The sequence below is a fragment of the Dreissena polymorpha genome, chromosome 2 (assembly GCF_020536995.1).
Source record: "Dreissena polymorpha isolate Duluth1 chromosome 2, UMN_Dpol_1.0, whole genome shotgun sequence".
Lineage (NCBI taxonomy): Eukaryota > Metazoa > Mollusca > Bivalvia > Myida > Dreissenidae > Dreissena > Dreissena polymorpha.
This window is the reverse complement of record NC_068356.1, coordinates 7317384-7339186: the sequence shown is the minus strand read 5'-3', so window position 1 is coordinate 7339186 and position 21803 is coordinate 7317384. Positions and strand designations below refer to the sequence as shown.

At 34.6% G+C, this 21803-nt stretch overlaps 1 protein-coding gene across 7 annotated transcripts in view; it reads right to left on the bottom strand.

Annotated features, from left to right (window-relative positions):
* The window catches only part of LOC127865753 (multidrug resistance-associated protein 1-like), a 198965-nt gene that overhangs the window by 152515 nt on the left and 24647 nt on the right, over positions 1-21803 (bottom strand). For all 7 annotated transcript variants that reach the window (XM_052405698.1, XM_052405695.1, XM_052405694.1 and 4 more), the window contains exons 3-6: positions 9729-9860; positions 8980-9117; positions 6379-6537; positions 5333-5394 (exon numbers count right to left, since the gene is read on the bottom strand). In XM_052405698.1, the coding sequence (XP_052261658.1) occupies positions 5333-5394; positions 6379-6537; positions 8980-9117; positions 9729-9860 (491 nt within the window). The remainder of the gene's footprint in view (positions 1-5332; positions 5395-6378; positions 6538-8979; positions 9118-9728; positions 9861-21803) is intronic.

Sequence of the window (21803 nt, the reverse complement as noted above, 5' to 3'; positions counted from 1 at the left end):
GGGGTCATTTATTAGACGAACTTTCGAAAATAAAAAAAGGAGACAAAAAAAAATTGTGGGGGGGGGGGGGGGGGGGGGGGGTAGGGGCCGAGAAGGGGGTATAATGTGGGGTGTGGTAATTTATTAGATGATGTTTAAAAAAAAATGGGGGTGGGTAGGGGGGGGGGGGGTGAGAGGGTGGGTTTAATGTGGGGTGGGGTAATTTATGAGATGATGTTTAAAAAAAAATTGGGGGTGGGGGTGAGAGGGTGGTATAATGTAGGGTGGGGTAATTTAGTAGATGATGTTTAAAAAAAAATTGGGGAGCAAGGTTGGGGGGGGAAGGGATTCTGGGTAGGGGCGTGGGGTATTGTTTTGGTGGAATCCATTGTGGTATTCAGGTAAGTGTTGTTTTGTCAAAGTAATAATAAAATGTGATCATATCATAAATAAAGAAGTTATGGCAATTTAAGCAAAATGTTCAATAATCTAAGTGTAAAAGGGGCCATAATTATGTCAAAATGCTTGATACAGTGGTCTGCTCTTGTTTTTAGGTTGGGGTCATGTTGGTAAACAAGTTTGCAACATATAAAAGCAATATGTCAAAGGATAAAGGGAATATTTGGGGTAGTACGCAAACTTTAACATAGATTCATCAATAATATAAATATTCTAAGTATAAAAGGGGCAATAATTATCACAAAATGCTTGATAGAGTTGTCTGCTCTTGTTTATAGGTTATGGTGATGTTGGTAAACAAGTATGCAAAATATAAAAGCAATATGTCAAGGGACAATGAAAATAATTGGGGTAGTACAAAAACTAACATTTGCACGCTAACTCTAACGGTAACGCAGACGGTCACGCCGACGCCGGGTTGAGTAGGATAGCTTCACTATATATATTTCATATATAATAGTCAAGCTAAAAAGTACAACAATACCTCTTAACATACCATATATTTAACCTCTGCCCCTGTGGTTTCAGAGGAAATGGTGTTTTTTCAAGTTCTTTTGCTATATATATTACCCCATGTATTGTCAGTGTTTACCAAAGGGGCATAATTTTACAGACTTTGCAGGGGACTATTATGTGATGTTACAGACCAAAAAAAATATTTCGCTTATAGATCATATATATTATCATAAGGTCATAAAGGAACATAACTTTTATTGTATATGAACAACTTCATATCAAAAGTTTTAGTCCCTTTGTCCCTGCACACTTGAATGTCTTATGTCAAAGTGTACATATAGGTGAATGTCTTCGAAAAGTTTGTTTCCAAAAATAAAATAAACAAGGGACAAAATTGTCACAAAACCAGGTTTTCATTGTGAAAAAAAATCTGATAAAGGGAGAAAACTCAAACTGAACTTTTGAAATGAACAAACAAAATTAACGCCCTTTGTAAGTTTTTTTTTTTTTTAATCTATTTTTAGTCGTGGCGACCTTGACATTGGAGATATTGACGTGATTCTTTCGTGCGACACACCGTCCCATGATGGTGAACAAATGTGCCAAATGATTTTAAAATCTCACAATGAATGACATAGTTATGGCCAGGACAAGCTCATTTATGGCCATTTTTGACCTTTGAACTCAAAGTGTGACCTTGACCTTGGAGATATCGACGTAATTATTTCGCGCGACACACCGTCCAATGATGGTGAACAAATGTGCCAAATGATTTTAAAATCTGACAATGAACGACATAGTTATGGCCCGGACAAGCTTGTTCCTCCCGCCCGCCAGCCCGCCCGCATTCGCCAATCTAATAACCAGTTTTTTCCTTCGGAAAACCTGGTTAAAAACCTGGTTAAAAATACAGACAGACAGACATGTATGGTTATGCTAGTATACTCCTCTTAACTTCACAAATAGGGTAATAATTAACAAATGAATTTATTGTTCTTATTTGGGTTCATCTTAGGTAAAAACACCATTCAGACAGAAACAAATCTGGTATTGATTCCTTGAATATTCCTACGTCTGTTTTAACAAGATTAGTGTGAGCTCTCTTTTTTCATATTTGAAGAAATAAAGTGTGAAAACTATATTTTTTCATTGTAAAACAAGAGTGCCAAACTGTCACAAGATATTCCCGTTCGAAGGTTTTGGACACCATACTCAATGCTTGAAATGCACTAAGTGACCTCGAGACCTAGTTATTGACACGGCATGACCCATATTTGAACTTGGCCTAGATATCATTTAGATGTAACATCTGACTAAATTTGGTGAAGATCAGATAAAAATTACTTCAACAAGCAAATTTGTTGAATTGATATCCCCCGCCAATATGCTTCTGGACACAAAAGTGTTATATTTGACACTCAAAAAAGCATTTTTTCAAAATACAAAGGGCCATAACTCCTTTATTATCCAATGGTGTACAATGCCATTTGGCGTGCATCCTCCTATTATCTATATATATACTCATACCAAGTTTCATTGAAATCCTCCAAAGCACTTCCAAGATATGGCTCCCGACACAAAAGTGCCCGACGGACTGACAGACAGACGGACCGAAAGACGGACGGACAACGCCAAAACAATATCCCTGCGCCTATGGCGGGGGATAAATAGAGGGCAGACACCATGCTAAATTCTTGAAATGCACTAAGTAACCTCGTGACCTAGTTTTTGACCCGGCATAAACCGTATTTGAACTTGACCTACATATCATCTAGACACAACTTCTGACCAAATTTGGTGAAGATCGGATGAAAACTACTTCAATTAGAGAGCGGACACCATGCTTAATCCTTGAAATGCACTAAGTGACCCCATGACCTAGTTTTTGACCTGGCATGACCCATATTCAAACTTGACCTAGATATTGTCTAGACACAACTGCTGACCAAGTTTGGTGAAGATCGGATGAAAACTATTTGAATTAGAGAGCGGACACTGCTGTGGACGCCGCCCGCCCGCCCGCCGTTCGCCAAGGGTGAAACTATAATACATCCCGTTTTTAAAAACGGGCGTATAAAAATAAGCTTATAAACAAAATTACATCATGAAAAATAAAAAACATAAATACTGTTTTGTTCAACACCAACATCTTAAATATAGTTATACAGGTTTTTTTGGGGTTGTGGGGGAAGGGGCCTTTAGCCCTTATGTGGGGGAAATTTTACGCGGGATTTTCCACTTTGGGGAAAAATTGTGCGTGTGGGAATTTTCGCGGCGTTCCCCTTTTTGGGGGATTTGTTTACTTACTCTCTCATCATTACAATACATTTGTACATGTTTGCACTATATTCATTGTTTTTTTTCATAATTTATTACGTTTTGCAAGATTAAATTGAAATAGAATTGAGTTATTATAATCATTAGACACACTTTCTATTAAAAAAAAAAAAAAAAAAACATTTTTTTTTTTTTTTTTTTTTTTTTTTTTGGAGGAATTTTTGGTTCTGAAAGGGGAAAAAACCAGCCTAGTTTGGTGGGGGAAGGCGCCGATATTCGGCGTCTGTTAGATAAGGTAAAAAAAAACTGTTATATACAACAAGGAAAGCATTTTCAACAAATTATTCTTTAAAAAAAAATAAACAAGAGGGCCATGGTGGCCCTGGTTGCTCACCTGAGAAGTATTAATGATTAGTAAGGGTTGTAAAACATCTTTTTGTCAAATTCTGCAGAGCAAATTTTACTAAATGACATTTTGAGAATATTTAATAAAGGTTATTCAGATAGCAAAAAACATGTTTGTTGTTGTTGATAACCACCAACCATCATAAACATCATTATCACTATCACAATTCTCTTCAGAAAATAAAACAAAATTCAACAAGCTTTTTGTCAATTCAAACCCCGTCCTATGGCAGCTATATTTTCAACAGACCGGAACCATTATCAAACTCGGCCCAAATATCATTAGAACCAATGCTCTGACCGAGTTTCATGAATGTTGCACTTAAAATGTGACTTTTAGAGTGTTCAAAAGGTTTACAATAGCTATATAAAGAAAACTACCCACACCCATGTTTTTCAAAGAGCCAGAACCATTTGCGAAATCAGCTGTGATACATGTATCATATGAACAAAAGTTTCATGAAGATTGGAAATAAATGTCAATTCTACATTGTTAACAAGGTTTAACTGTAGCCATATAAGGAAAACTGCCCCGCCCCCTTCTGGCAATGATTTCAACAGACTGGAACATATTTTTAACTCGGCCCAGATATCATAACAAGAGTATTAACATGTTTTTTCAGCCGAGATTTCATTCGAACAAATGTTCCGACTCATGAAGATTGGCAAATAAATGTGGCTTATAAAGTGTCAACAGCCCCCAGCATCCATGTTTTTCAACAAAGCAGAAGCATTTTCATGTTCTGATCAAGTTTCATAAAGATTGGATAATAAATGTGACTTCTAGAGTGTTAACAAGGTTTTACTACATAGCCATATAAGGAAAAATGCCACGACCCCCTTGCAGCCATGTTTTTTTTAACGGATCTCAAGCATTTTCAAACTCAGCCCAGATATCATTAGTACAAATATTTTGACCAAGTTTCATGAGCATTGGACCAAAAATGTGATTTCTAGTGTTAACAAGGTTTTACTATAGCCATATAAGGAAAACTGCCCCGCCCCCTGGCAGCCATGTTTTTCAACAGACCAGAACCATTTTCAAAATCATCCAAGATATCGTTAGAAAAAATGTTCTGAATAGTTTCATGAAGATTGGACAATAAATGTGACTTCTAGAGTGTTAACAAGGTTTTACTATACACTAAAGCCATATAAGGTAAACTGCCACGCCCCCTGGCGGCCATGTTTTTCATTCAACTAGAACAATTTTCGAACTCTTCCAAGATATCATTATAACAAATGTTCTGACTAAGTTTCATGAAGATTGGACAATAAATGTGACTTCTAGAGTGTTAACAAGGTTTTACTATAGCCATATTAGGAAAACTGCCCCGCCCCCTGGTGGCCATGTTTTTCAACCAACCAGAACCATTTTCGAACTTGTCCAAGATTTTATTGGGACACATCTTCCCACCAAGTTTCAGATTGGACTAAAAATGTGACTTCTAGAGTGTTAACAAGGTTTTACTATAGCCATATAAGAAAAACTGCCACGCCCCCTGGAAGCCATGTTTTTCAACCAACCGGAACCATTTTCGAACTCATCCAAGATATTATTGAGACACATGTTCTAACCAAGTTTCATGAAGATTGGACAATAAATGTGACCTCTAGAGTGTTAACAAGGTAAATGTTGATGACGCACGACGCACAACGCACGACGGACAAAAGGCGATCACAATAGCTCACCATGAGCACGTTGTGCTCAGGTGAGCTAAAAAACAATACTGATTCTTGACACAACAAGGCTTACCCGTTAAACCACCAGAATGTGATTCTAGACAGGAAGGAGACATTCCACTCAGGGCACGGGTTCTACAAAGAAATAACATTTTACTAAAGCAATAATGTATGTAAACTTTAATACTCAGGCCTTTGATAGTTAACTGGGATTAAGAAAGCAGACATTTTCAGGTTAGATCCAATATTATAAAGTTATCTCTGTGCAATTTAAACAACTAATTAAAATAGCACAAGGTACTGCACAAATGATATTTACCACAACATGGCAAACATATCGCCACTCTTTTCAATCGAATTTGACCAACATGGTTAATTTTAGTTAAAAACATGCCAAACCTATAGGACTTAATAACCTACTGTCTGGTTGAACAAAGGCATTTTTTTTTACCTCAGCATTCAATACTATATCAGTAAAATTTCTTAATTATTGCAACCTTCACAATTATTACTCTTTGAGCTTTTTTTCCAAAACCTCGAGATTCTCGTTACTTCATTTAACTTCATTTTCTTTTGACAAAGGAATAAAAACATAAGATGCATTTGATTTCAGAAGTGTAATTAAATTGATAAGGTCTGAATATAAATACACCTAAATCAACATGTTGCACAGCTTCTCTGGCTGAGTTTTTTTGTACATGTTGAGGCAAGGTTGTATTTCCTCTCAGATTGGGAATTTTAATGCAAAAGGCACATTTTAGAGCTTAATATTTTTTGTATTCTGCATTGTTATAAAAAAATAACTGCCGCACTTTTACCCTAAAAACACTGGGTTCTGAAAGTAAATTTGCGTGTGATTTCCAATATAAGTCACAAACTCCAAAAGTATATAATTTCCCATTTGATTGGCTTTAAAGCATTAATGCCAGCATGAAAAAGGTCTGTGTAAATCACATTCATCAGTTAAATTTCATTCAATTTATTTCATACTAGTTTGTGTTTTTTTGGTGTGTGTGTGTGTTTGTGTGCTTTTAATCATTACAAATATTTTCACAAATGTGGTGCTTCACAACAAGCTGCGCATAATTGCACTAACAATATTACGATGATCCACAATACCTGGTCTTCCAGAGGTACTGCTCCCACAGGCTGCTTGTCAATGATGCAAGAGATCACGAGCAGGGCCAGCATCACGGCAAACATCAGGTAGAACGTGACATACCCGAACACATCAATCTCACCCTGCCCCAGATAAGGTGCATTTCTGCGTCTTTCACCCTATTAAAATGTTTAAAAACGCAAAGAAATACAATATCATGTGTATTGAAAATGTAACCAATTTGACTTTTACGCAAATTCTTCAAATTTTAGGCTTTGCTCATTTTCGATATTTTCTCTTTGGAATTATTATCGGAACGCAGCGACGCTTTCATTCAGCAAGCCCCTGGTTGACGAAGCAGGAAAACAGTCAAAGTTATTCAAACCCTCTGCGGACTAGATTTCATTGTTAAATAAAGCGTCTGACCAAATTATTTACGGCGACATACATACGTTTTCAATCTGACTTAAACCGTCTCTCATAGTGCATGTATTTGTAAAGCGGATGTACTTTCAGTTTCTATTATGATGCGAAATAAAAAGGCCTATTTACAAAGATGTCAATTATCAGGGTTTTTTTTTAAGTTTAAAGTTTATATCATGGACAGTTTCAAGGATTAAAGATGTTATGAAACGTCAGTCTATTAAAGTTAATTATCATAGTTTACTCTTTTTTTTAAATCAATACAAGTGTGCAGCTTCAACTGAAGTAAAGCAGCAATTATTTTAAGGTATGCATTTTTATAACTCATTTCACCCTATTTTGAGAATGAAATCACCCTATTATTCAAAATCAATGGGTGAAAACCCTATTTCCCAAATAACTATCTGGGGCACTGTATCGGTCGATGAATGTTCATGAGACCCTAACACATTGAGTAACCTTTTACTTCAACATCTTTGGCAAATATAGAGATATGGCGTAGTTGCAAACAACATTAATCAAAAAGGGATATTATACTGTTGAAATGCAGGTCATGTTCATGAAACTTGGTCAGTGACCTCACACAATGATCACATTTGTGTATTTCAATTAATTACCTGTAGTACCTGTGATATGGATATGTTGAACAGTTTTTAATCCAATTATAACAAACAAAACAGTTGAAGTTCAGAGTTATGAAATTTGCTCAGTGACTTAACATTACCACCCCCAAACATATGTTTTCAGTTTGAATACATGTAGTACAAACATTGAGATGTTGGATTTTTCAAGCGCATGCAGATGATCATGATCCCTATATAAAAAGCTATTAACTGGTTATAAAACCTTTTAAAACTGAGCAGAGTGAAAATGGATAAAAAACATCATTCATCCTGCTTCAGAAAGTTTAAAGATTGTCTGACATCAAAAGTCATTTATCACATTGATCCAACTTTTAAGCAGCTTCTATTTTGCAACATCATTAAAACATGACCATTGATAAAATCATCAATCAGTAAAATTGAACCTAAACAATGCAAGCACAGTACATCAAGTATAAATGAATAAGCATTTTGGGAGAATTGTAAACAGCGTATTCAAAATAAAAATGTATGGGTTTTTTTTGCATTTGACAAAGAGAAGAATTTAAGTATGTACACATGTACTTGAATACAATTTTAGATTTGTGTAATTGCAGTGTAGATTTTAATGTGGATTATGCCCCATAAGTCCAAGGTATTGTTTTAACTGCAAAACACATATGCTCCTTATGACCACATTAGCCCACACTTGCTTTTTATTCAGAGACATGAATGAATTATGGTAAGATAATTAATGTCCAATGAGTCCGTTCAATCAATAGTGTTTTTATGCATAGAGGTGATGTTAATAACTGGGACAATATTATGGCACTGGTGAAGATAATGATGGACGTTGACGACTTAGTCAGGATTGTATTGCATCAAAATGATGCATGAAATAAATTTGAAGAAATTATAAGAAGATTGGGTAATACAAGAGATGTGTTTGTCAGAAACACAATGTCCTCTATTGCGCCTCATTAAACAAAAGTACAATATATCATTTGGCAGGTTTAGAAATGATCTCCCTTTTAAAGCTCATTACTTCCCTTGGATTGTATTTTTTTACTTTTTACCTTGAAGGATGACCTTGACCTTTCACCACTCAAAATGTGCAGCTTCATGAGATACACATGCATGCCAAATATCAAGTGCTGTTGCTATCTTCAATATTGCAAAAGTTATGGCCAATGTTAAAGTTTTCGAAAGGACGGACAGACAGACAGATGGACAGACTGACAGACAGTTCAACTGCTATATGCCACCCTACTGGGGGCATAAAAATTAATAGGATGGAAAAAATTTATAAAGGTTTACGGGGACTGTGCTTTCTTTGTTACACACATTCAAGGGCACATAACTTAGGAATGTGTGACACAATCAAAATGGGCTTGAATAGTGCCTTGCTCATCTACACATATTTGTCAAGACATAATTGAATTTTCAAAATGCTTTAAAAAATGTAGAATAGTTAGGCTCCACAAACTTATAATATTTTACATGGACAAACAGACTGACAAAATGCCCAACAGAGTGAATCAAATATACCCCTCCATTAAGTAAATACAAAAAAACGACTGACACATAGCAATCATTACCCACATTCCCTCTACACACCTCAAGGTAGGCAACCCTGATCTTCGACCTGAACGTTACTATGGAAACCAGGACCAACAGGAACCAGAAGATGAAAAGGAAGCCTGATGATCGCACGCTGTTCTTCCGCTCAAAGTGTACCACCAGGCAATGCACCACCTGTAATGAAGCAAACCAGACACATGTAATACACATGTAATAAATTAAATGAGATTCAAATGATATACCTTAATGTAGTACTGTATTTTACTGAATTTCCACTTTCTTTTGTTGACCTATTGGAAAACACACTGGGAAGGTAACCAAGAAGCTGATTTTCTTCTTAATCGGAATTTCTTTTTACTCTGCTTTGGAAAGAACTATGCATAATTGACTTTGGAAACAGGTCTGACTATGGGACCGTGCAGCTGAAGAAAAAAGCCTGTCAGTGCAAAACTATATACAATAATGCGGCTTCTCATCTGGGTCTACGCTGTTTGCCAAGGCCTTTTTTAGACGCTCGGTATAAACGGGTAAATGCATGAGTGTCAAGTGTCGTCTCAGACAAGCCTGTGCAGTCCAAACAGACTTATCCGGGATGACACTTTCTGCCTCAACTCAATTTTGTCAAGAAGAGAATTATACATAATATACAAACAATTCCATTACAGCGGAAAGTGTTGTACCTGATTAATCTGTGCGTTCTGCACAGGCTAATATGGGATGACATTTACCCAAATGCATTATGCCCAATTACCAAATACTCATCATCTTCAGCTTTAAATACTAACCATGGTCAGCACCAGGACAAGTGGTGAAAGAAAGTTGACTATGGGTACATCCTTGAGTACACTATTGAAATGTTCGTACAGTGACCGTCCGATATCCATGATTCCCAGCACTGCAATCACTGCGGACAGAACCTGAAAACATACAGGAACCATGCGAAAATGGGGTTGTTAATAAGGGGCAAAGTTACATGCTCAATGCCTGCTATATTGGCTTTGTCTGTATAAAAGCACTTATTTTTTTCAACTTGAATAATACCGTAAAACATTGTGTCTTACGCACACATTTTTGTGTCCATTCCCCTGAATTATCTGATTGTTTGTTGTTTGTTTTTATTCTGAAAAGTAAGGCTTGTAAACTTTGCTAAACAATTAGTTTAAAGGGCTTTACAATACCCAGACAATACAAAAAGCAAACACTAAATAGACAATCATATTTAAATTATTTTTTAAAGAAAATAAGACTCTTAAAAACTAGTATCTTTTTTAATAAGTTGCACTTCAAACACCAATGGAATGTTATGTTTGGAATGTCTAAACAAAATATGTTCAGGCCAAAAGAATGTCAGTTCAAACAATCCCACTGAGACTCCCATATAACTTGATCACAACTGTAACCATGCAGAACAGTAGGAATGCATGACCTTTTCCAATTAAGAGCTAAGAATATTCAAGAAATGTGTAACCACACCAATAAAAATGTCAAAAGAATATAATAAAATTGACAGATTAATGTACAATTATTAAATTATAAAATCATTAAATTAACATTTTTTGGTAATAAACTCTTAACAATGGAAAATAATCAACTTATCAAGGCTCTGACTTACAAATCTGATTTGGGCATGTTATGAAAACAGTGTCAGTGATAACATTTAACTTTCTCTTCAAGGAACATCCCCTGTACGTCGATAATCCAAACTGAGTAGGATAATGCAAACTGAAGAAAACAATGGCGACAGAAATAAAGACTTGAGTCATTTATTTCTAAGAACACCTTTATTTAAGTTTAGTTGTGACATAATAAACGTTTCTTTTTTATAAAATGTTATTTGCCGGAAACAATGCGCTAATAAACCCATAACAATTAAAAACAATTACGAAATAAAATGAATATGTTTGAAAATTTGTGAAAAGTAAATAAAATTTTCGAAAGTTTTAGGCCAAAAACAATTATTATCGAATGTTTTTAATGTTTTAATGCTTGGACTTATGTATTAACCTTTCATATATGTATGTAAAAAATTTGATTGGCGTAAATGCTCGAAATCGCAATATATTCGTATTTGTTTGGGACAAGAATATACAAATTGGATAATGACCTAACTAGTGTATGGATAATTCCAAACTAACATTGGGAAGTCGATGGATAATGACCAAACTGCCAGATGTCTTTATGTAAAGATCTATGTAAAATGAACACTCTTGTTAAATATTTCAAGATTTATTTAATTGCTGACAACAAAAGCAAATTTAGTACATTGTTAAACGATCATTATAAAAAATGATTTTCTTTTCTTTTCATGTAAAACTATTTTCTTTTTTTCTTGTTTTCTTCTTCTTTGTCTTGAAACGACAACTCAAATTCTTTGTCATGCCGATCGATCTCCATTTCTGCCCAAGGAGTTGTACTGAAAAATGTATATTTCATAAAACTGTATTCAAATGTTGAAAATAAATAAGCATTTTCATACGAATGCCTCTATCAGTCTAGTCCTACCATGTATATTTCATAAAACTGTATTCAAATGTTGAAAATAAATAAGCATTTTCATACGAATGCCTCTATCAGTCTGGTCCTACCACGAAGCAAAATAAAGCTAATACTGTGTGCCCAAGTCCCGGCTCTAAATCTATTTGCCACCAGTTTAAAGGAGCGAATCGACGGTATTTCCCTATATAATGAAATATCAAATATTCAATAGGGATGAAGTCATTCCATATAGAACTCGCAAGCTTTCTATGCTAAAATACCTTTAAAAGTCTTTTATCGTCAGTGAGCATGCGCATATAGCTGGGTACTGTACAATTCATAAAACTTCAATTTCCAATTTTACTTCGAAAAGGGTCACAGGGAAAACTTTTTATTATTATTAAAATACGTAATTTACAGAAGATTTTAAATATCTATGTCTGTGTATTGAGAAATCATTTAATATGTTCTTTCAATAATTATGTTAAAATATTTCGGAACGTAAAATGCTATACTAGACGTCGATATGGCCCTTAAATATTTGTGTACCAGTCGATGCAATCTTTCTGATATAATGTTAAATGAATCAGATCAGTAATGCCTAAAATCATATTCGAAACCTCTAATATGGTGACAAATACATGAATCAGCAGGGCAAGTGCCACTTTAACCTGCAGCTTCGATTCGAACCCCTTTAAATCAAGTGATTAAATAATAAGTAGGGACATTTTTTAATTCCTATGCTTTTCCTATGCTTTCCATCCTATCAAAATGAGATGGAAAACGTGAAATGGCATCTCTGTGTACGTGGAATGCACATTTCGCATGCTTATTTTGCTTCAAATCTCAACTGTATATCTATATGCAAGTTCAGTTGAAATTGAATTCACTAAAAACAAATAAATGAATGTTGATGTTCGTTGAAAGTATTTTTTTTTATTCCATTACACACATCGTGTGAGTTTTTGGATATAAATAGTTGTTTTCAAAGAATAATATCCAACTTGTCTTTGGAAAACATGTTAAATACATCGCAGTTTGTGCATTATCCATTTTGAGTTTGGTTATTATCCACAGAAATTTTCAAATCAGTTTGGATTTATCCATAAAAAATTTTATACCCGTCCTGCAAAAGCATGATTTTAAATTATTTCATGTTTGGTTTGTCCAGGGCTTGAATTAATATGTTTGGTATTTGTTATTAACTTATTATGTTGTACATTTAAAGTGTTAAATTTTTTAAATAAAATTAAAAAACACAACATTGTTATACAAGTCAGTTTCATTTGACCCGTTGTCTCAGATTTTTTGCTAACATGTTAAAAGAGCTTATCAAGCGAGATGAAGATTTCACATCTGAAATATCAACTGAGTGTTTTCTCTTTGAATGTTGCCTCAAATTTGTAGTGCATCCAGATTTAGGGTAACTTATGTCAACAAAACACGTTTTGCAAGTTGCCTTTGCATCAGAACCTTAACACAGAAGCACACTATGTGTTAAAGTAAAATTTTAAAGGACATTCATGATAAAATTTGGCATATCTGTGTTACAGTTTTGTTCGCCTCTTGTCAATTAACATGTAAATAATTCAACACATAGGTCGCATTTCATGAAAATTAGCATTTTCCGAAGACAAATTTATTGTTTTTTACTAGAAAACTATTAAATCATTGCAAAACTCAAAACGCATGTGTGTGTCAGACATTCATTATCAAATGTGTAGAAAAAGTACGTCCTTATAGTTACTAAATTAGCAGAAATGATAAAATATTCACCTACTATTCAGTTTCAGTTGACATTTTTTTCTTCAGTTTGAATTATCCAACTGAGTTTGGATTATCAACGTTCAGGGGGTGAAGAATGTTTTTGAACATTTGATTTTAAACCATCGAGACCCTCTAAGGTCCCTTAGTGAACATGAATGCTTTCTACTTTTGCAGAAATTACGCTCACTATAGAAGCAGCATTCAAATATAACTGATTTTTTTTACGTTTATGTTGTTGTTGTTTATGTTAGCTCTCTCTGGTTTTAGCAAAAGTGTTTAATGAAACATATTGTATCCACAAATAAATGCAAATTCATATACTTTTTTTTCAAATGTGCTTTTTTATCACAGAGCCATTATCCAACAGCAACAGTTGCACGTTTTTTTATATTAGAAGGTAAAAATTGCGCTTGCGCCAAGACCTCATAGCAAAATGTTCCATTAGGTGCTTAAACAGCAGAATGTTGGGTTTGAACACAAATCACAAATATCTCTTTTTGTTAAAACAGCTCAAAGCCACACACCTTGTCTCTGACTTTGAAATGAAATACATGTTAATCAATACATAAAGATGCAATTTGAAAGTGTGCAAAATTGTCATTAAATATATAGCCTAGTTAGCAAGTAATTTAACATTTTTCAAACTGTACCGCTTTTAAAACCAAAAGTAGGATTTCTAGACGTATACGTCCATTCATTTCGAAAAACACCATTATTTTTAAGTTTTAAAGCGCAAATAAGACAGATTTCTACCTTAACAATTGTTACCACCAGATATATTCCAATTGGCATTGATAAAATATGTTTCTTATTTCAGGGCTTGAAATTAACACTCGCACACTCGCAAAATGCGAGTGAAAAATACTGATTGCGAGTTAAGTTTTAATCCACTAGTATTTTTTTGCTAGTAAAGAAATAGTGGAAAAAAAAACTAGTAATATAAATGCACTCGACGTGATGAACGCTAAACCGTACAGTACAGCCAACGCGGAACAAATATATTTCGCGATCCGCGGCAAGGCACAATGAGTCGATGCGGAGTCGGCCGTTGAAGCCGCATCAGTCGCATTTCAACGCGAAGCTTCGCATCTGTCCGCCGAGACATGCAGAGGCAAGCTGCAATCCGCGACATGACGCTGAGTCCATGCGCATCTTCAAATCAAAATCTTTTTAAAATGATTAGTTAGTCAAAGAAATTAAAAAGAACAATTATAATAATATTTAACATCATAATTAATTTAATGTGCGCGGATTAAAAATAGATAAATTAGTTAATAAAAAAGCATGCTGTTGTTTTGTTTTTAGTGATTGCATGCATTCCCGTTTCTAAAGAAATTGCTGTCATCCGGATAGAAATAATTATTATTTTAAAAGGGTGCATATAAAAAAAATCGAATTTATAAAAACCAATTCCGATTATCACGGGCATGTATTTATAAAATTCCAATAATCATTTGCCATTGTCATTTTTAGAATCGGCTAAAGTACTTTAAGTTACTTTGTGTGTGTTTATTGTGCCGTATGATTACTGTCTTTTTATTAAACGATCAACAAACATATTTGTTTTGGGTTTAATTTTTACAACAACATGTATTAGCATATAAGCATATTTAATGTGTCTGACCTAGTTAGTTTGTTTCCCGCTTGTAGTGTATGTATTTCACACATAAGTGTCACGTAATTAAGTTTTGGCACACACGAGTGGTCAAGACTCAAGCAGTTGGTGGATTTATAATTGCTTGTTGTTTTTGCTATTATATTTTAGCTGAGGCAATTAGCAGTTTGAAGCCACATCAATAACCAACACTTAATTGTTGTTTTGTTAATTATCAGCTTATTATAACTATTGTTTGACTATGCGTACCCTGTAACTCCAATATAGTGCGGTCCGTTATAACGCTGTGTCCAATATAACGCGGGGGGTCCTTGGATCCCGTTTTTTCTCCAACCTTCCATTTCTGATTCAAATCCATGTTATGCAACTTAATGTTCTATCAGAAAATTCAAAGAAGCCGTCGATCACAGCTTGATTGTTTTATCCGTCCGTTTAACTGATTTTAATCGATTAGAGGTTAAACGACACTCGACAGCTAATTGGTGTTAATCTGTTGTGTAATGTCAATTAAGGTGTGAAAACTCGCCAGTCCGTGTTTATTACATGTATTCTCTATCAGAGCGCTTCGGTGCGCTAATTTCAAAAAGGCAAGTGCAAGCGGAATAATTATCAAATTAAAGTTATTTAAAACAATTACCTGTTTATGTTTTGTATTTTCGTGTATTATATTTCATTGTATAAACTATGGCTGTGTAAGTGTGTTATCGTTTATTATATGCTACACATGCTTGATAAATAAAAATATCTTTGTGTGTGTTTAATGTTTCAGTACGTATACGAAAAATAAATAAAAAAATCCTGACGAATTATTGACATGCTAACGCAGTGTAATAGTAAACAGAGATGAATTAAAAAATTTTCCAGTTATCAGAAAGTCCACGGAAAGCACATTTTTTTCATGCTGCTTATGATGCAATAAAATATTTCTTTGTACATGTATCGTATTGCATTCAATTTAAATTTAAATTTGCTCGTCCAATGAAAGCTGTGCCCCATAATGCACTGTACTAATTTTCTGAAAAATGGCGTAGGCATATGAATTTGTTTACGAAATTCATAAACATATTTCTTGTCATAAATGTTTAACATTATTTTTTCGTAAGTGATGTTGTAATTATATTGCATTATCGGATAAATGTGCACATTAGAAAAGCGGTATGTATACTGTTATCGTTCGATTCAGTTTATATGAATGTATTTGCGGATGACAACACAGCATGTCAATACACAGGACCTATATTAAAGGCTATACTATACCTGTTTTTATAGCCCCCTTAAATAAATAAGCTCAAAACTTATAACGCTGTCCGTTTATAACGCTGTTGCGTGGCTTGGACCCCGTCATCCGCGTTATATTGGAGTTACAGTGTATATAAAGTAGTTTCATTTTGTTTATATTATAGAGTTGGTATTGCTAATCATTACCAGATAATCCCGTATATTCCAGTTTTAAAGCAAATTCCGGTAATATTAACGATATCAAAGCGCTGAAGGCACTGAAGATGTTCGCTATTGCATAATTTAACACGCAATTCATTTTTCAAAATCAATCGCAAGTTTGAAATGAACACACGCCATTCAACTTTAAAAAGTGTGTGTCATAGCGCACGGGTCGAGTTTTGTGTGCACTTTTTATCATCCTTATTATTTCATAGAAATAACTAAGACAAAATAAAAACAGCATGCTTTTTTGGAAGTTCTGAAAGCAAAGAAAGTATGATGAAAATGGTAATGAGAACTTAATATAAAGAAAATTTGCAGTCACCATCATATTAAAGGAATATTTTTTCTAATATCAAATGACTATCTCACCAAGAATATAAATTCATAATGAAAGTTCCGTGTACAAAACTTTTGATTTTTGACACCATATACAAATTCAAAATATACAATAATCTTCGTATCTTGTATATGGAGGAATAAAAGTATATAAACATTGCTGTTTATGCTTTACTTGTTACCCGAGCAGTTCACACGGTGTCAACAACGCTAACATAAACATAGGTATAGAGCACTAATGCGCTTTTAGGCGAAGCTGTTTCAGTTTTCATCTTAGTGACTTTAACATAACGCCAACAGACACGCATGAATATTTTCGAATATTTAATAAGCTGATTCAAGATACAACCTCTGAATTTTTGCTACATCACTGCGTATGTGCTCAATTCAAAGGATGTAGCACTGTTCAGTGTAAGGAATTCCGGACTACTCTCTGTATGCTCAAACGACACAAATTGTGGCCCTGTTACAATTACGCGTTACAATCCATCTCGCAGAATTTCAATTTCGCCTTCAAGATGAGAAAACAATCATTAGCGAAATAGTATAGTGTCACATTAAGAGAAAATCGTTTAATTATCATACCACAATGTTTGCCGTACTTGGTCAGCACGTCTGGAAATCATTCCTTAATGCGTCGATAGGCTGCCATTATTAACAAGTTTGCTATTTTGAATTCAATTTTGTATTAAAAAGCATTGTTTTTAAATGTGGGATTTTCAATTCGCAATGAGATTTGTAATGACCCTCGTCATGCGAAAATGGGTCTTATTCCATATGCGCCCATCATACAAATAGCCCACTCAGCTATCCCTCCTTCTGGTAAGGAGAAACATAACATATTGAGTGATTTTAAAGCGAACAGCGTCGCCTATGACCTGACTGCGCAAGAGCACATGTTTGGTTTAACAAACGCTTGCCGAAACGCATAAGACCCATTTTCGCATGACGGCGCTATTGGGGTGTGATTTAAATGTGACGAAAGAAAACTGCGTTTAAATCAAATATAAACATACGATATATTTCGATAATGAAGAAAGATACTCATAACAAGGCATATGAGGACACATATGAAGTGCTCTCCCGTAGTATATTTTTTATTTACTCACACTAATGTGTGGTTTGACAATGCTAACACACATTTCATGCCGTTAATATGCATCTTACAAGTGAAAAACACAACACAATAGTTTAACTTTTGTTTAATTGTATTCAATTATTTAGAAAAGTAAATTGCTAACTTTATTTCAAAGTCGGCGTATACGCCGACTACATTTTTAAAATTGTTATAAATATATTTAATATAATATATTTAGTTGTTTTCGGTTTTAGCGATTATAAAGCATTTTCGAGGTTGCCTATAGTATGCCTGAGTAATTGATGAACTCATATCCAACTGTCAATGTATTGAGAACTGTGAATATAAACAAGCTAAACCTTCTACTAAGCTTCTACTATTGCGTTGCTAGCACCCGTAAATACAAAAGATCGCCGCTATGTGTTGAGAACCAAGAACGCTTTCCAGAAATACCCGATGTAGTAGCTTCAACGAGGTTATGAAACAGGTCATTCGTATTATTATTATAAATTATTTGTTATATTTGGGTTAAGCGATTATGATTTTTTTTAGTCTATCGTATCGCTGAAGTTATTGTTGAACTTATGTTCAACGTTTTATAAATTAAGAATATAAATAAGCGTCAACTTTTTCCCAAATCTCTCAATTTACGACCTGTACTACGTCATTGAGTTGTATGTGAGAGCGTAACCTATTGCGTTGTTATCGCCCGTAAACTTTCCTTTGTTTATCGACAGGCGCATCTATTAATAGCCTCATATCATGAATGCCAAAACACCCACGAAAAAGAACCACGTGACCAAATAGGACGCTAAACGCAAATACCATGCGACTACGACTTTAATTATGTAAGAACGCTCCGCAATTCCTCTGAAGCCGGGGCCTTGTGATTGCTTTTACGTAAAGAATTGACCTCTAACTGAAGTAAACAAAGGAAACGCAGCACCTAATTGACCCATTCCTTCTATGTGCGAAGGCAGATTGAATTTTACTAATGTATGGTTTGCCTATTATAACACACATTATAATGCGGTAAATATGCGACTAAAAGTAAAAAAACACTATAATTAAACTTTTGTTTTTAATTAAGTTATTTAGAAACCAAAATTCCAAACCTTATTTCAAAACAGCAAGACTACATTTTTTAGAGAATATTCTTGTTATATTTAAATGTTTTTTAACAGTTTCAGCGATAATGAATCATTTTTATGTTGTCTATCGTATCCCTGTAATAATTGTTGAACTCGTGGTCAACGTGTTATTAATTGAGACCTGTGAATATAAACAAGCGTAACCTTATACTAGTGCGTAATTCTCACCCGGACTCCCCTTTGTTTATCGCCAGCCTCAGATTTATGAATGAGATGAGCGAAAATACTACGTCACGCAGACGCAGCAGAAAGTGGACTATTTTAATCATTCATAAACAATCTCCTCCGCGACACGTGCAATACGATCATTGTTTTTTTTATTCTTTTCTATAAAACACCATTCGAAACTATTGCATTTAACACGATATTAATATAATGTTTCCATTTGTGAATAAACATAATTGGAAAACTCAAACCTCTTGCATAAATTATACAACTCTTTCTTCGCGCGTAGTGTAAGCGGGAATTGGGCTAATCATACCCAGGCCGTATCGACCTGAATTTTACATCAAACACATTAGACGGTCGCTAAAGCGACCATCTAAAAAGTGCTCAAGACACACACACATTCGCAATTATTCTTAAGTATCAAAATACATTTTGGCATTTGTTACTATTTAAAGATGTGATGAAATAACGTCCATTCTGGGCGGGTTTTTTTCCACTGAACACGCATAAATTGCCTGACGTGATGTACATTTTTATACAACACAAAATACACCTAAACTTTCCATGCGACGTTGTACATGTCTGCATAATTTTCGCGCGCTTTTTATGGAGACAAAGGATATTTTAGCACTGTTTATTAGAGCTGTAACGATTCAGCCATCATTCCATTTGATTCGATTTCGATACCAAATGGTCCGATTCGATTATTTTCAATTCGATTCAAATTAAACTATTTGCTGCTTATTTAGCAACTTATATTTCATGTTTGGTTTGTCCAGGGCTAGAATTAATATGTTTGGTATTTGTTATTAACTTATTATGTTGTACATTTAAAGTGTTTAATTTTTTAAATAAAATTAAAAAACGCAACATTGTTATATAAGTCAGTTTCATTTGACCCGTTGTCTCAGATTTTTTGCTAACATGTTAAAAGAGCTTATCAAGCGAGATGAAGATTTCACATCTGAAATATCAACTGAGTGTTTTCTCTTTGAATGTTGCCTCAAATTTGTAGTGCATCCAGATTTAGGGTAACTTATGTCAACAAAACACGTTTTGCAAGTTGCCTTTGCATCAGAACCTTCGCGAAACCCGGAATGTTCCCATACTTTTTCTTTTTATTTTAACGGTGCGTCTTTCAGCGTGGTTGAAGAAGCCATTTTCTGACTGATGTTATGCTCAGCATGTTATTTGTTTATACATTGGTTGCCATATTGGCTAGTGACCAATCACAAGACGTAATACAAATGACAATAAAGTTTAGACGACGGATTCGGAAAGTAAGGTTTAAAATGCGGATCCATCGGGATTGCAGTGAATCGAATCGAAATTGGCTGCATTGGTATCGAAATCAAATCGGCGGCGTTGAACCGGTTTTTCGATGCATCGAACCGAATCGTTATAGCTCTACTGTTTATTTGACGCTAGAATTTGTTAATGTTGCATTAGCATTAAAATTCGGAAGCGTGTTTCGGATTACAAATTTAATAAACCTCATTTCAGAATCGAACGAAACATTAACAATGTGCGTAATTTATTCAACGATAATTTGTTAAAGTGCATTACGTGCCATATCGCTTATTAAAACGTTAAAATAATAAATATGAAAGTAGCGTAAATCTAGGTTTCTATGCTACACAAATGTACATGTAAGGGTGTATATCTTTTCACTCAATCCGCCGCGTACGTATGCGGCGGATTTACTCTGCAAAAGTACACGAGGTTTAAACAGACTAGTACTAAATTAATGTCCAAACTTTTTTTTTATGTTTCCTGCAAAATTTGCGAGAATGTTTTTGATTTTGCGAGTTGGTATTAAAGCTGCTCGCAATGTTTTGCAAGTAGAAAAAAAAGTTAAATTCGAGCCCTGTATTTATACTTAAGGCCACGACTTTTATATTTCTTGGTTTACAAAACCGCCGACCCTAATTTTTGGAAAATGGGAAAAAAAATAAAATCGGAAAATCGTCTTTTTTATATATATTTTATTCCCGACCGCACTGAAAAACGAGCGAACCGAGGAAAAAAACCGATCCGGTTTGAGTACGGTTGCGAATAAAATCACGTAAGTACAATCAACGATTGGTTCACATATATTGCAGAGATCGGGTTATTTTTCAATGTGACACAGTATGTACCAGTCCTTTTATGGGCACTTCTCAAAATTTATTTATTTACAGACAATAGGAAAATTAGCGTCAGTAAAATGTCGACCGCATCAAAATTTATTTCCGAGTCTGTGACGCAACTATATTGTTTAACATGTTTATTATATTAAACAAACCCGATATTATAGTAGATAAAAAAAGTATTACCGTGCAATTTGATAATTAGTATAAATAATCCAATAAAACACTGCCATTATTTAGGATATATGTGTTTAGGAATTTTGTTAACACGTCCGCCATAGTTTATAGGAACTGTACAGAAAGTTTGGAAATCGGAACAAATCGGTATATCTCGGAAAATCATTGATAAATGTATTTGTCGTTTTAATGCTTAGGGCCGAGTAATTTTGGCAAATCGGAACTCAACTTGCGTAAAATACTAGCTCAATTAACCGTTAAACTCCGCCTCCGTTCTCTGCAAAAGATTCGAAGGCGGAGCTATGCACGTGCTATTATTAAATTGGAGGATTGCAATTGAGAAACAAACGCACGATTGGTTCGGCATGTTGATTGCTAGACAAAGGCAGCGAATTTTGTCGGCGCGAAATTTGTCGCTTTATTGCTTGAGACAGCAAGCGGCTTTCCTTTGATGACGTCAAACTGTCAATTCACACAGACTGCACATTTTCGGAAGACTTTAACTGGCTCCTTGTTTACAA